Source organism: Anguilla rostrata, chromosome 2 (genome assembly GCF_018555375.3).
Source record: "Anguilla rostrata isolate EN2019 chromosome 2, ASM1855537v3, whole genome shotgun sequence".
NCBI classification, from domain to species: Eukaryota; Metazoa; Chordata; class Actinopteri; order Anguilliformes; family Anguillidae; genus Anguilla; species Anguilla rostrata.
This window is the reverse complement of record NC_057934.1, coordinates 12,826,869-12,839,911: the sequence shown is the minus strand read 5'-3', so window position 1 is coordinate 12,839,911 and position 13,043 is coordinate 12,826,869. Positions and strand designations below refer to the sequence as shown.

The 13,043-nt window shown below is 41.0% G+C and overlaps 2 protein-coding genes across 3 annotated transcripts in view; both read left to right on the top strand.

Moving 5' to 3' along the window:
• Positions 1-10,181, top strand: part of chrm3b (cholinergic receptor, muscarinic 3b) — an 82,288-nt gene extending 72,107 nt beyond the window's left edge. For both annotated transcript variants that reach the window (XM_064320517.1, XM_064320510.1), the window contains exon 3: positions 4,591-10,181. In XM_064320517.1, coding sequence (XP_064176587.1) covers positions 4,611-6,392 — 1,782 coding nt within the window. In that variant the 5' untranslated portion in view covers positions 4,591-4,610 and the 3' untranslated portion in view covers positions 6,393-10,181. The remainder of the gene's footprint in view (positions 1-4,590) is intronic.
• A 1,789-nt stretch (positions 10,182-11,970) lies between these two features.
• Positions 11,971-13,043, top strand: part of fmn2b (formin 2b) — a 63,619-nt gene continuing 62,546 nt past the window's right edge. Inside the window, exon 1 of the mRNA XM_064325179.1 lies at positions 11,971-12,587. The gene's annotated coding sequence lies outside the window, so the exon portion shown is untranslated. The remainder of the gene's footprint in view (positions 12,588-13,043) is intronic.

Genomic DNA, 13,043 nt, shown 5'->3' with positions numbered 1-13,043 from the left:
TGATTAAGTCACTGAACACGTGTGACTGAACATCTCAAATTGCGTTATTTTACTGATGAAAACAACCTCTTGCGGTATCTCGACCATGTTGTTCCCCCGTTGTTTTGATCTTTCATAACCAGTGTTTCAGAGAGCGGTCATCCCTGGTCCTGTCGCCTCTAACCTGGAAGTTTTTTTTATTCTCAGAGTGGCGGTTAGCATGTGTCCCATTGCCCCAGGAATAACAATGACGGTGACATTTGGGTTGTTTTATTCAGGGCTTAGTGTGTGGATCTCAGCGGTTGCCCACAGGACCTTTACCTCAGTAATTATGCAGCCCTTACCATTCATGTCATGTCAAGTTCAGCTCAATTACAGAAGGCCGTGCAGCGGTGGTACAACAGCCCTGACAATCGCCATTTGCTTACAATTTTCACTGATTAAAAGTGGCTGACATTCTTGATGAACCATAGCCTCATTTTCATTCTTTACCATATCTAAGATTGACTCCAATCGTTCTTAAAGACCCTGAGCACATAAGAAACTGAGGCCTGGGGTCAAGGTGGATCTGAGGGTGCTGAAGAAAAAAAACAATTGTTGCACATAAGAACAAGATGATATTATATTTGTATCTCTTTGTTCTTGGGAAGATAAAGTATAAACAAAGATTGGCCAGTTCAGTTTTTATGGTGGTTATCTATAAGTGATTATAAAAGAAAAATCATGAAAAATAGTGATTTCAAAAAGTATAGGGAATTATGAATACATAGAGTGAGGTGGCATATAAATGAGAATGGTATGTCATTTAATAAGTCAAGGGTGAACTCTCGTAATCATGGAACAGCTAAAGCACTTTTATTACCATTCAGTCACATGAAATAGAATCCTGACCATGATAGCGCCGCTGACTGTGGCCTTGGGCTGCCTGTGGTGTCTCCTGAGAAATGCTGGTTATTGGAAATGATGCAGGTGTCAGGGCTTTCCCTTCTACTATGGCAACTCATCTGGCCAATCAGGAATCTGCAATCAGCCCAACACCAGCCGCTCGTGAAATACCTGTGGGTGCAATGACGAGGACAGATCCACGGGTGGACTGCAGACTGTCAAAGTATTGGCAGCTGGCAAAAATGCACAAGGGCTAGTCTGCTCAGTCTCCAGTTGATGAAAGAGGTTGCAGTGAGGAGATCAGATGGAGCTGTGAAAAGAGCAGATTGAGTATAAGCACGGGTTACAAAAACAGAAGCCAGTTCACTATGAAAATGGACTATAAAACAAATTGAACAGTATACATATTGAACAGTGGTTTGGAAAGCTCGAGGCCCCTTAAGCTGCTCGGTAGAGCATGGAGGAAAAACACAGCTTACCGGGTGTTTTGAATGTTTCCACAGGCTGTACAATAGGACAATATTTTCTTTAGTGTTTATGCTCAAAATAACTTCAGGCAGATACCACACAGCACCTCACTTCCTACAGGTCTTCCCTGGTCTGAATTAAATCAATGGACTGAATTGCACACGTGGTTGCTGTGAAATTATTTATTGACAAATGTGAGTTCAAAAGTTCCACCATCCTTTGATTGGTTATCGAGCATGTAGAATTTGTTGCTATGTGATGGTGTTCAGGAGGCAAGCTTTTTATATTTATTTATTTATTTATTTTCTGTTTGCAAAAATCAGTTGCGCTGTGTGCAAATTGCACTGCTCAAGCTCTTCACTCTCATATCATCAAGATATTTCCAATCATCTACCACTTTTCCTGAAAAGAGATGGTGGCCAAGAAAATATCAATGGCCGAGGGACACCTGCTCAGTCCTGCCATTTGGTTTGCTAAATATGTTTTTCAAAAGCCTTAAAAGCTGTCTAGATATAAATCTTTTTACACTGGTGACTTAGACTCCCTCTTCAGTCCCATTAGTAATGGTATATCCATTTTGTCCTCAAGTAAGGCATTTTGAGGTAAAAAAATAAAAAAATAAATAAAATAAAAATTTTAAAAATGTAATCCAGAAGGAAAATTCTGGGAATGTCGCCTCCCTTCCGTGAGATGACAGATGGAGTTGAGCTGTAGTGGGAGATGACCAGGGTGTGGAGCATGGAGACCTGCACAGTGGGAGGACCAGTGGGATGATATCATAAGCGGATTGGCAGATTAGAGGTCTGCCATCAGGTGACATGGGTAGCCAATGGGGGGGGGGGGGGGGCACTGTGATGGGGCCGGTGATCCCACAGGTGGCAGTTCAGCCTCTATGCATCTCAGCATGCCAGGCGCACATCAAGCCAATCAGCCATCAGCCTAAGAACCCAACGCCTGCGGGAGCAGCTGCTATGGCAACGACATGACAACGGACGACCAGAAGATCTGAAAATCCATTGCGTCAGTCCAAAGCACAGACATACAGCTTCAAATGTCTGAATATTGATGTGTAGTGCAGTTGCTGTATGCAGCTATTTTCCATGATTTGCCTTGAGACAGAGTTTGTTCCAAATTGTCACAGTCATTCTAGTCATATTGTTTTTTATGAACAAAGCCGCTATGTGATTTAATACAACATCTTCATAATAATTTTTGTCAGCAGTCATTCAACAGTTCATGCCCCTTTTGAGTGTGACCTTATTTAGATTCCATGGTTCCAGCGGGAAGATAGAATGCCATGAATTCCACATCAAAACATGGAATGTGTCCTCACATCTTACCACCTACCATTCAGGATGAGTGACACAGTACATTTTTTCAGAAGGGGAAATCTACGCGTTTTGATATAGTCTTACAAAATGTTCAAAGCTAAAGGTCTTGAAGTTTTTGTCTGCTCTGCTGAGATCCCGCTTGCACTTGGCTTGACTCTCAGATCCAGCCAAACAAATATGTGAGGAGTACATAATGTAATGAAGTGTGCGAATAACTCCGCTAATACTTTGGACTGCTGCCCTGACAGTGTTTGGGTTTGCACCAATAAACCATGCACCCGAGTATCCACCTTTGTCCTAAATGGTTGGATACGATATGTATCTGAATGGTACTGACTGTTGAGGAAAACTTCAGAATGGAATGTTGCTGCTGGACCATCTCCTATGATGGTCAGGTGAAATTAAACATCCCTGTCAGTATCTATTGCTTTTCTATATACCAGGGAGGATCCACCTTTAAAACTAGGACATTAAACCAGAATGTTGATTCCATGTTGCCGTGGCTCCTGACACTTCCTGTGGAAAAAGTAGAGGTGTAACACTGCACACACGCATTTACACGAAACAGCTTGTTTCCCAAGACCTCTGTCTGAAAAAATTGGAATAATGGAGAAGACTACTCTCGCCAAATAGACAGCAGATGTAAATCACTGTCTCCAAATTACTTCTTTTTTTTTACATTGTCACATCGGATAGAAGCATGAAAAGGAAAGTTGAAGCAGCCCTTTCATGGTGATAAGAACACTGATGAAAATCACACCAAGAATTCTAACGAATAGGATATTAACGTTTGGTAGTGATGGGTTTTGATTCTTAGAGGTGCCCACAGTGCCACCTACCATCTGAACGGCAACCACACCTGCTCATATGCACAGAACAGTGGTCTATTTCCTGCTTTCCTGTCTTTCTGTAGGTACAAAATGGCCCTTGCCACACATTAATAATGAATGAGATTTACCTGCACTTTTTTCAATAAAAGGAATTCCTCTATGAATCACTTTAATGTCCTTAAAAAAAGAGGCAAAAATATTAAGTACAGTACAGTACGTGAATGAATAAAACTGCCTGTAGCTATGCTTCGGTTCTCTTTCTCTCTCACTTTTTCTGTCTCTTACGCTTTCTCACCCTTTCTTAAAGGGTGTCCAGGTCAGCTGTGGAGAACTGGTGTGTTATGTCTGACTTTGCATTCCAGGCAGTTGAGGAAGTCATTTCACCAGCGAATGAAAAGCATCCCCTTTTTATTTGGCAACCTGACAAGCACTCTCTTCCCTTCCCACACGCAGTTTAAGAACAAATTTTTTTTTTTTTGTTTGAGCTTGGAACACTCTTTTTTACATGAACAATCATGTTTGTTTGTCCCCCCCATCTCGTTTAAAAGATGTTTATAATAAATGATGAAATGTTATCATGAATATATGCACTGTATCATATTTTTCCTCATATGATCTCAATTAACTGAAGTACTATATGTGGGAAATTCTGACGTTTATTTTACAGTGTCACTGTACAGTAATTTGCCAAGCACAACAATACTGTATATGTGTATTAAACAAAGTAAAAAACTCAGTCTGTTCAATCTGAGAGTTTAGGGGTATGGCACAATTGCAGAAATTGAAACAATTATCTTTATGGCTCATTTTCAGAACTGCTCTAAATCGACATGATTACTGAAAATTTGATTCATTGTCATCATAATGATTTCAAACAGAGATGTGTATTGAAACAGCATGCATTAATATGTATAATAGCATAACTGCTAAGTCATAAAATGATGAACAGTGTGTTAGACAGTGTGAAGAATTAACTCGCGCACACGCACACACACATACACACATTAAGCTCCATGTATTAGAATGACCCTCAGCTTGTGGTGGAATGACAGTGGATTATGCCATTGACAAAGTCTTTCTCTTGGTTGTGCTTGCAGAATAATGCCAGGCTGCAACAATGAACCTGAACACCAGCAGCACAGAGCCCAGCTTATACCAGAGCCACAGTCCCCCAGGAATGAGAGCCTACCAAGAAACAGACATCCGTCCCAGAAACCCCTGGCTGGAACGTCAAAATGGGGCCAACAATGACTCCTTCAGCAGAAACTCCAACCTGACTAGTCTGTACAATGCTACCCTAGCCCCCACCATGGCTTACGACCCCCTTGGGGGTCACACCATCTGGCAGGTCATCCTAATCATCTTCTTCACGGGGTCCTTGTCCCTGGTGACTGTCATTGGCAACATCCTTGTCCTGGTGTCCTTCAAGGTTAACAAGCAGCTGAAGACGGTCAATAACTACTACCTGCTAAGCCTGGCGTTTGCTGACTTGATAATTGGTGTGATTTCTATGAACCTCTACACCACGTACATTATAATGAACCAGTGGGCCTTGGGCAACTGGGCCTGCGACTTGTGGCTCGCCATTGACTATGTGGCCAGCAATGCCTCTGTCATGAACCTGTTAGTCATCAGCTTTGACAGGTACTTTTCAGTCACCAGGCCCCTCACATACCGGGCCAAGAGAACCACCAAGAGAGCCGTGACCATGATCGTACTGGCGTGGTTCATCTCTTTTGTCCTCTGGGCCCCCGCCATTTTGCTCTGGCAGTTCTTTGTGGGGGAACGTACGGTCCCACCTGGAGAGTGCCAAATCCAGTTCCTCTCTGAGCCCATCATCACCTTCTGTACGGCAATAGCAGCATTTTACCTGCCGGTCACCATCATGACCGTGTTGTACTGGAGGATCTACAAGGAGACAGAGAACCGCTCGAAGGAACTGGCCGGTTTGCGCGTCTCGGGGAACCAGGGGGAGCCGACTAAACAGACCGGGAGCTCCCGCAGCTGCAGCAGCTATGAGCTCAACCAGCCAGCACGGAAGAGCTCCACCCAGAGGCTGGGAGGTCGTTTCCGCTTTTGGCCCCTGACCAAATCGTCAAAATCCAGTAACGAGGGGGAGCCGGAGCACAGCAGCAGCGACAGCTGGAACAACAACGAGGCTGGGGCGTCTATGGAGCAGTCCGACTCGGACGAGGAGGAGATACCCGAGTCCCGTGCCATTTATTCCATCGTCCTGAACATGCCCGGCATGAAGCGGGCCATCAACTCTCAGCTCACGTCCTCCGAGGACCTGGATGTGTCAGAGGAGGATCCCCTCAAGCCCAACAGAGACAGCAGAACCTTAGCCAGAGACAGGAGTGACAAAGAGTGCAACAGCTACCACCAGCGCTTCTCCAAGACACCGGTCCAGTCCATGCCCTCCATAGAATTGTCCAAGCCCCCAAACACCCAGGCCGCTCCTTCTAAGTCCCCCTCGATGCCCATATCCTTCAAGGACGCCGCCATGGCCAAGCGCTTCGCCACCAAGGCGAAAACTCAGATCACCAAACGCAAGAAAATGTCCCTGGTGAAGGAGAAGAAGGCCGCCCAGACCCTGAGCGCCATCCTGTTTGCCTTCATCATCACGTGGACACCGTACAACATCATGGTGCTGGTGAACACCTTTTGCAACGACTGCATTCCCGAGACGTGGTGGGCCCTGGGCTACTGGCTCTGCTACGTGAACAGCACGGTGAACCCCATGTGCTACGCCCTCTGCAATAAGACCTTCCGGACCACTTTCAAAATGATCCTGCTGTGCCAGTGGGACGACCAGAAGCGCAACAAGTCGCAGTTTCAGCAGAGGCAGGCCGTGGCTTTCCGGCGAAAGATGGGGGAGACCCATAGTGTAGCCCTCTGAGTCAACCGCGTGTGATGCGGTGTCCGGGCAGGGGCAAAACACTGGGATCGGGACTGCGTCGGGGGCGCTCGTAAGAGCCGACGCAAAGCCACTCCCATAAAAACGTCCTCTCCGAATTCTTGTTAGTGTCACAAAAGATCCACGGCGTTTACTATGAGAAGGTGTCAATGGGTCACTGGTATATTTTTACAAAAAAAGGGCTTTAAACTACTAAAATACTGAAGCACGCAGTACGTTGATTCTTAGTACTGTTGTTGTAAACTTTATTTAACCTGTACTCATATTTAATGTCGACGACTTGGGTGTTACCTTTCAAGTGGACAAGTATGTTTAAGTGAATCAGACCATTTGGATATCTAAACATTGTCATGGAGTTTCTCAGTGTTATACTTTATTTTCCTCTTATTATGTGGATGTTTTTAAGTGCCATGAATGTGTCAATTTTCATTGGCTTCAGTCGGCCAGTTCTACCATTTCACCACTGACCAATTTATACGTTTTGTTGTTTTGTGCGGTGACACTTTTGCAAATATTGTTATTGTGGTGGTCTCTGTTGTTGTGATTTACAATAAGACATGTTGTGACCTGTTGTAACAGCTGCTTAACTCTTTAATGTGAGGTGGTATTTACATGATTTTTGACAAGTATTTTAAATGGCATCTCCATAAATCCAATTTTATATTTGTTATAAAAAATACTTGTAAAATGGTTGCTTAAAGCTTATGAATGTGTATGCTCTGTAATTTGAGTAAAGATTTTAAGAGGTACCCTCACACCTTTCCAAAGGATTGTAAAAAGACATCAATTCCGTATTCATCACATTACAAAAACTTTCGTATTCTTTTCTGTGTCACCAAATTAGTAAAATAGATATATAAAAAATAGATCTTATAAATGTGTATTTGCATTGCTGATGCTGAGGCAACACCCTTTTTGACCAGATTATAACTGTAGAGCAGTGCAACAGTGACGCCTAGTGGAAATACAATACCTTCCCCCCTTGTCTTCTTGAAAGAAAATTGAATTTTTAGATGCAATTAAATACAGCGTTACTGAGTGAATATTCTGGCAGCATCGTGGTATAAATGCATATTCTTTTAAAGTCAGACAAAAGACTTAGCCAAGTGTGTAACATATATGCACTTGCTAAACATGTTCAATATGCAGCGGAATTAGTGTGAAAATACCGTACCAAGGTATGGATACGTTTTTATGTATTTTTTTATATGAACCATGACATATAAAGTGTTATTGGACACAGCACAAGGTGTTCCACTTTTTATTTAAAAGATGTGTGGAATTTTTAAATGCACCCTCAATTTTCTGACACAAACAAAATATTGAATCTTTGACGATGCAACACAAAATGGAGCCCTGCTTACTAAGATGCTGAAGTGTATATATGCACTGTAAAATCTAGAGAGGTAAAAGGCAACTTTCACCCTACTGTGTTATGTTCATTCTAAGCCAAATGTCCCCCAATTTAAGAAGGTCTACATACTATAAGGACGACAGAAGACAGAATATTTATTGTGTACGATTTGAGGGCTGTATATTTTTAAGTTGTAGTTGCCACTTATTAATAATTTGCATAATGTAAATATGAATGTGTAATCAAACTGCATTGTGATAATGCTTTAGTCAGATGTCCATCCTTCTGTGGAGCATTATGGGTTGAAGGGACACTTAGATTATTTATTTGTGGCAAGCAGTGAAAGGGTTTGATTGGACATATTAAATTAAAAACCTACAAGCGGGGTAAATTAAAAGGGTGATAAAAAATCCTGAGTTTGGAAAATTCTCCAGAGATTATATCGTAATATAACCTCTATGGACAGAAGTGTTTTACATGTGGTTAATTTCATAGAACAATGCTGATTCAGCCGAACAACTATTTTTCATATGTTCTGCAATAGCTTTCATTACTTTCTTACCTCCGTCCTGTTCGTATAGATGGAGGCAATAAATGGAAAAAATAGAAGCAATCCACCCAGCCTCATACTTGTTAACTCTCTTGGTCGAATATTGAATGGCTACACATAATCATATGACTAATAATGAGATAATGCGGCTAATTTGTTCCAATTAAGTGGATTATGACCCGCAGGAAACAAGTTATATAACCTTTGTTTCTTAATAAATCGGGGCATAACCATATCATCACTACACACAGAAATGACTGTAGCCAAACATCTGCTAGGTAATGTAATGAAGTGACACTATTATCTGATGAAAGGAAAGATAATACTGCTAAAACTTTTTACACTCGCTCCCACCTTCCTCCCACAAGACCTGGTTAGGTCTACTCAATCATATCATGTTGCAGTACTTCCTAGAACCTTCTCTGCATCATAGAGGGCTGACAGGATACATTTATAAATCAGAATTTTTTTATGCACATTCAGTACATTCAGCAGAATACTTTCCCTGGCATTTGTTTCCTAGCACATGCCAACATTTTCCAGAAAACACAAAGATCATTTTGGTCTCCGAATTCCTACATACTCTGAATGGTAACACAAAGTTCAAGTAGGCCGAAGCTGCAGATGTTCTCAGATGTTCTTAAGTGTTCTTTTTACAGGTCTTTCTAACCTCATTTACGAACCCTTTTTGGCACAGGCTTTGTTTCTGCGTGAAATAAGAGGAATGATATGTGCGTGACGTCGCAAAGTAACCGCTCCTTAAATGTGCAATTGCCAGACAAAGCTGAATAACTGTGGAGGCAATACCCTTTCAGACCCTGAAACAAAGATTGTACCCAAGGCTCTTGTGTGTGACATGTTTCCAATTACCTTTATTTTGAGGAGCACTACAGCACTAAAAAAGAATAAATGCTTTAAAAAAGCTCAGATATACTGAAATTTTCACCTGAAAAATGCAGTATGTCTTGAAGGACTGTATATGAATGCTTGCTGGACATTTACACCAATGACATTTATGTATTTTCAGCTTGAGGGGATGAACAGGTGTTCAACTGTTCATTGTCAGGAAATACATTTCTGCTGATTTCTGAATCATTTGCAGCAATGTTAGCCCAGACTCAAATCCAAAATCTGGAGCAGAGAAGTGCTAATAAAAGTTAAGAACAAATCTTTATCTTTATGTGCCCTAATCATTATTTTTTGTATGTAAAAGTGTATTATTTTTCAGTATTATATATTTAATTCTTAATTTTTGTAAATTGTAATTTTTATTTAATGATTTATTGCCAGGTGAGTTTCGGACAAACAGGAGAACAGAGACTCTTGGGTTAGTTCACCATTGGTTTTCATTTTATCCCCGTGGATGCGATTGACTTGTGGTTTATATATTTTGATTTTATGAATTGTAAGGTAAACATTCACTATGTAATCAGCACAAACTGCATGTCTGGTGAAGATGTGACAAGCTGTCATATGCCGACCCCGGCCATGCATTTTTATGAGAAAAGGATTTCAGTGAGGGTTTCATTTTAAGAGAATAAATCGTTCCTAGCTTTTGTATAGGCATTTAACATTGCTTCAGGAGGAAGTCTTAAACTGTGAAGTGGTTCTGTGCTGTGTTGATGAATTTGTGCATTTACGAGCATTAATTCAGGCCTACCTTATATGGCAAAGAGGCTTTTTAAGTTATGTTTTTTTATTGTTATTCAATTGTTTCTTGCAGTTTGTTGATACATTTAACACCATGAAAATAGCATTCTCTGTCTTTTTGTACACGGAATTTCCACTCATGGCCATGTTTTTAAACACAGTCATTTATATAATGTCTATGGATTGCTTTTAAACAGCAATAAATATGAAAATATTGCATGTGTCTCCCTTTTTATTCTACCGCATATTTTCCGTCTTACAGTCAGCCTCTAAAACGATAGCGTTTACTTTGAAAGTTCCAGTCGTGCTTTAAACACTTTATGGATGTTGTACGATTCAGCACCTGCAGTCAAAATGATGATATAAAAAATAAAGTTGTGAGATACTTTGCCTTTGTCAATGTGAAACCATAGCACCTGGTTCCAGTCAAGGTTCCAGTTGTTGAAACTTCATTTGAAACTGGGTTTTATGGTCTGATGAGTTGAAAATGTAGTTTTTGGCCATGTATCCCAGTGTTGGGTTTGATGTCAGAAGAAGGACGATTATGTTGAAAACGACGTCATACCTATGCTGAAATATGATGGTGATTCTTTGATGTGGTGGGCTGTTTTGCATCCTGGGGCTTTTCTTAAGGTCTGTTGAATGATTAATCCATCCATATACCAAGACACTTTGGCCAAATACCTTGTGTCCCCTGCCAGGAAGCTCTAACATCCCCACAAATGGGTCTTAATTCATAATTTTGGCACCAATCTTTTTGGGAAATAAAATTATTGCTTCATAAAAAACTTCTTCGAGCAATTACGTTAGAATGAAAAAATATAGTTCTCCCATATCTTTGAGCATAATATATAACTCATTACCAGTGTTGTTTATTTTATACAGGCATTCTAGCTAACCTTTATCAAGGAGCCCAGTCATTTTGAAGGTGACTGAACAATTTATTAAAAAAGAGGTGCAAATGAAATAAAACTTGGTGTTGCCACTTAATTTAAGGTTTGAGTCGCATTACCCTTGGTTAGAAACAAAATGTTGTGCCTATCTCATTCATCCTGGCTTGCATACAGTTGGGGACGCAGTAAAAAAGTATTTAGAAAACAAAATAGTGTATAAGTGAGGAAAGTGTTGTTTGGGTTGAGAAACATTTCACAACAATGGGCATCACTTTGAACAAGGCTGCCTTCCTAAACAAGTGTCAGGGCATTATTCAGTCTGGTCATCCCGTGGTGCTGTTCAATCAGTAGATGTATGGTTTAAACTAGTGTTTCCTTCCACAGTATCCCCACTAGGTGTCAGTGTTGAACAACTTTTTGTGACTTGGGTTGCCAGCATGAAAAATGGATCTGGTTAAACAGAAAAGGAGCTACACGACATGCATTTTCTGCTTTGGTCTCAGTTTTCATGGTACAAAACACCTTTTAAATTAAAATTCTAAATTAAGCGACGCATTATCCATGACGGAAGTGTTAGATGTCAATGCAATGCAAGCAGCTGGCCAGTCCTGCATAATAGCTCACATTCAGTGTCCTGACACGCCCCCTGGGGAAGAAAATGTTTTGGTCCCCTTGAGTGGGGGGGGGGGGGGTTATAAAGTTATAAATTCATATTTCCTGAATTTATAACTGTACTTCTAAATCAGACCACTGCGCACATCGCCAAACACTTCTGCAAGTCTCTATACATGCACTTCACGGCTGCTGAGCTTTCGGTGCGGTCCTAAACAAAGGTCCCGACAGGTCAGTATTTGCAATATAAAACGGTATGTGAAAAACTGCGCCGTATACGATGTTGAGAATCACCGAAAAATTAGCCATTCAAGTGGGCAGGAACTAAAACAGTCACCCTTGTTGTGTAACACGTGGTGGAATTAAATGATCTGGGAGGAAACAACAGAATGGGCGTGACCTTTGGGAGAGTTTGGAAACAGGTGCAAAGGATAATTGTGCGCGAAAGACGTCTTTTAAATAGTTTTTCATAAATGTCGTTTGCAGTAATACAAGGTAAATGCCAACACCCCAAATGCAAGATGCAAGTGAGTTGATCCACGTTGGCAAGTAGAATACCCTATGGATTTATTCAAATGATAATTATTTTCAAACTAAAATGCAGTCAAATGAATCCCGAAATCTTATGGTGGGGAATGTGCGTAATTCTCGCAGCTGAATGAAATGGGGAGGATGGTGGAGAAATAAAATCCCCGGATCATCGGCAATTTACCTACTTTCCCAGATTAGCTGCCTGTGGGCCTACATTTGAATGTGTCATTCTGATTTAGAAAGATGTTTTCGTGTTTTAGTAACAATATATAAAACTTATTGTCTTTAATCGTTTCAAAACGATCTAAGGTTGCCGCTGATGGCCTGCTGTTGACGGCTACCTGGTCTAAATGCTTTGCAAACGTTACCTGTTAACCCAGGTTGTAGCCTATTTTAGAGCTAGTGTTGATCTCAGTACCACTTCCCTTTATTTTAAAGTTCAGTTTTAAACATTAAGGTTTTTTCCCCCCATTGGAACAAAATCTATTCTTTAAAGGATTTGCGGCGGTGAAGATACCACGTGGATACTATTTCATCTGAAAACCGGATTGTCAAATAACGCGATCTATGCAGTGAACCCAAATGAGGCAAGTAGACTATCCTTTCCTATAGTTATGTTGAGCTGTAATGTTGAGTAAGGACCATGCATGCACGTACGTTTATATCCCAACCAACTTTTGTATTAGGTTCCATGACGGATGATGCGTCCCAGCGCATCTGCAGGATGTATCTTTCATCTTCAGGACATAATTGTGCACAAAAGGGATTTCGACGTAATGTCAGTTTATGTGGCTCATTGACGTTTGTTTCGTTTGCTTTTTATTTTATTTTTTTCTAGAGATGGTTTTAGTTTTAGTGACCAGGCAGACCGTACACTTATGGTATTGACTTTCACTGACATGAGCTGTAGGTCTATTAATACACTATTCAATACAATACAATGTAGCCTAATCAATATAATATGTAGCATTTTTCAGAAGGAATCATTTGCCACATCGTATTACAGAAAATGAAAGCAGAGCTCTGGGAACTGATCTGATTTT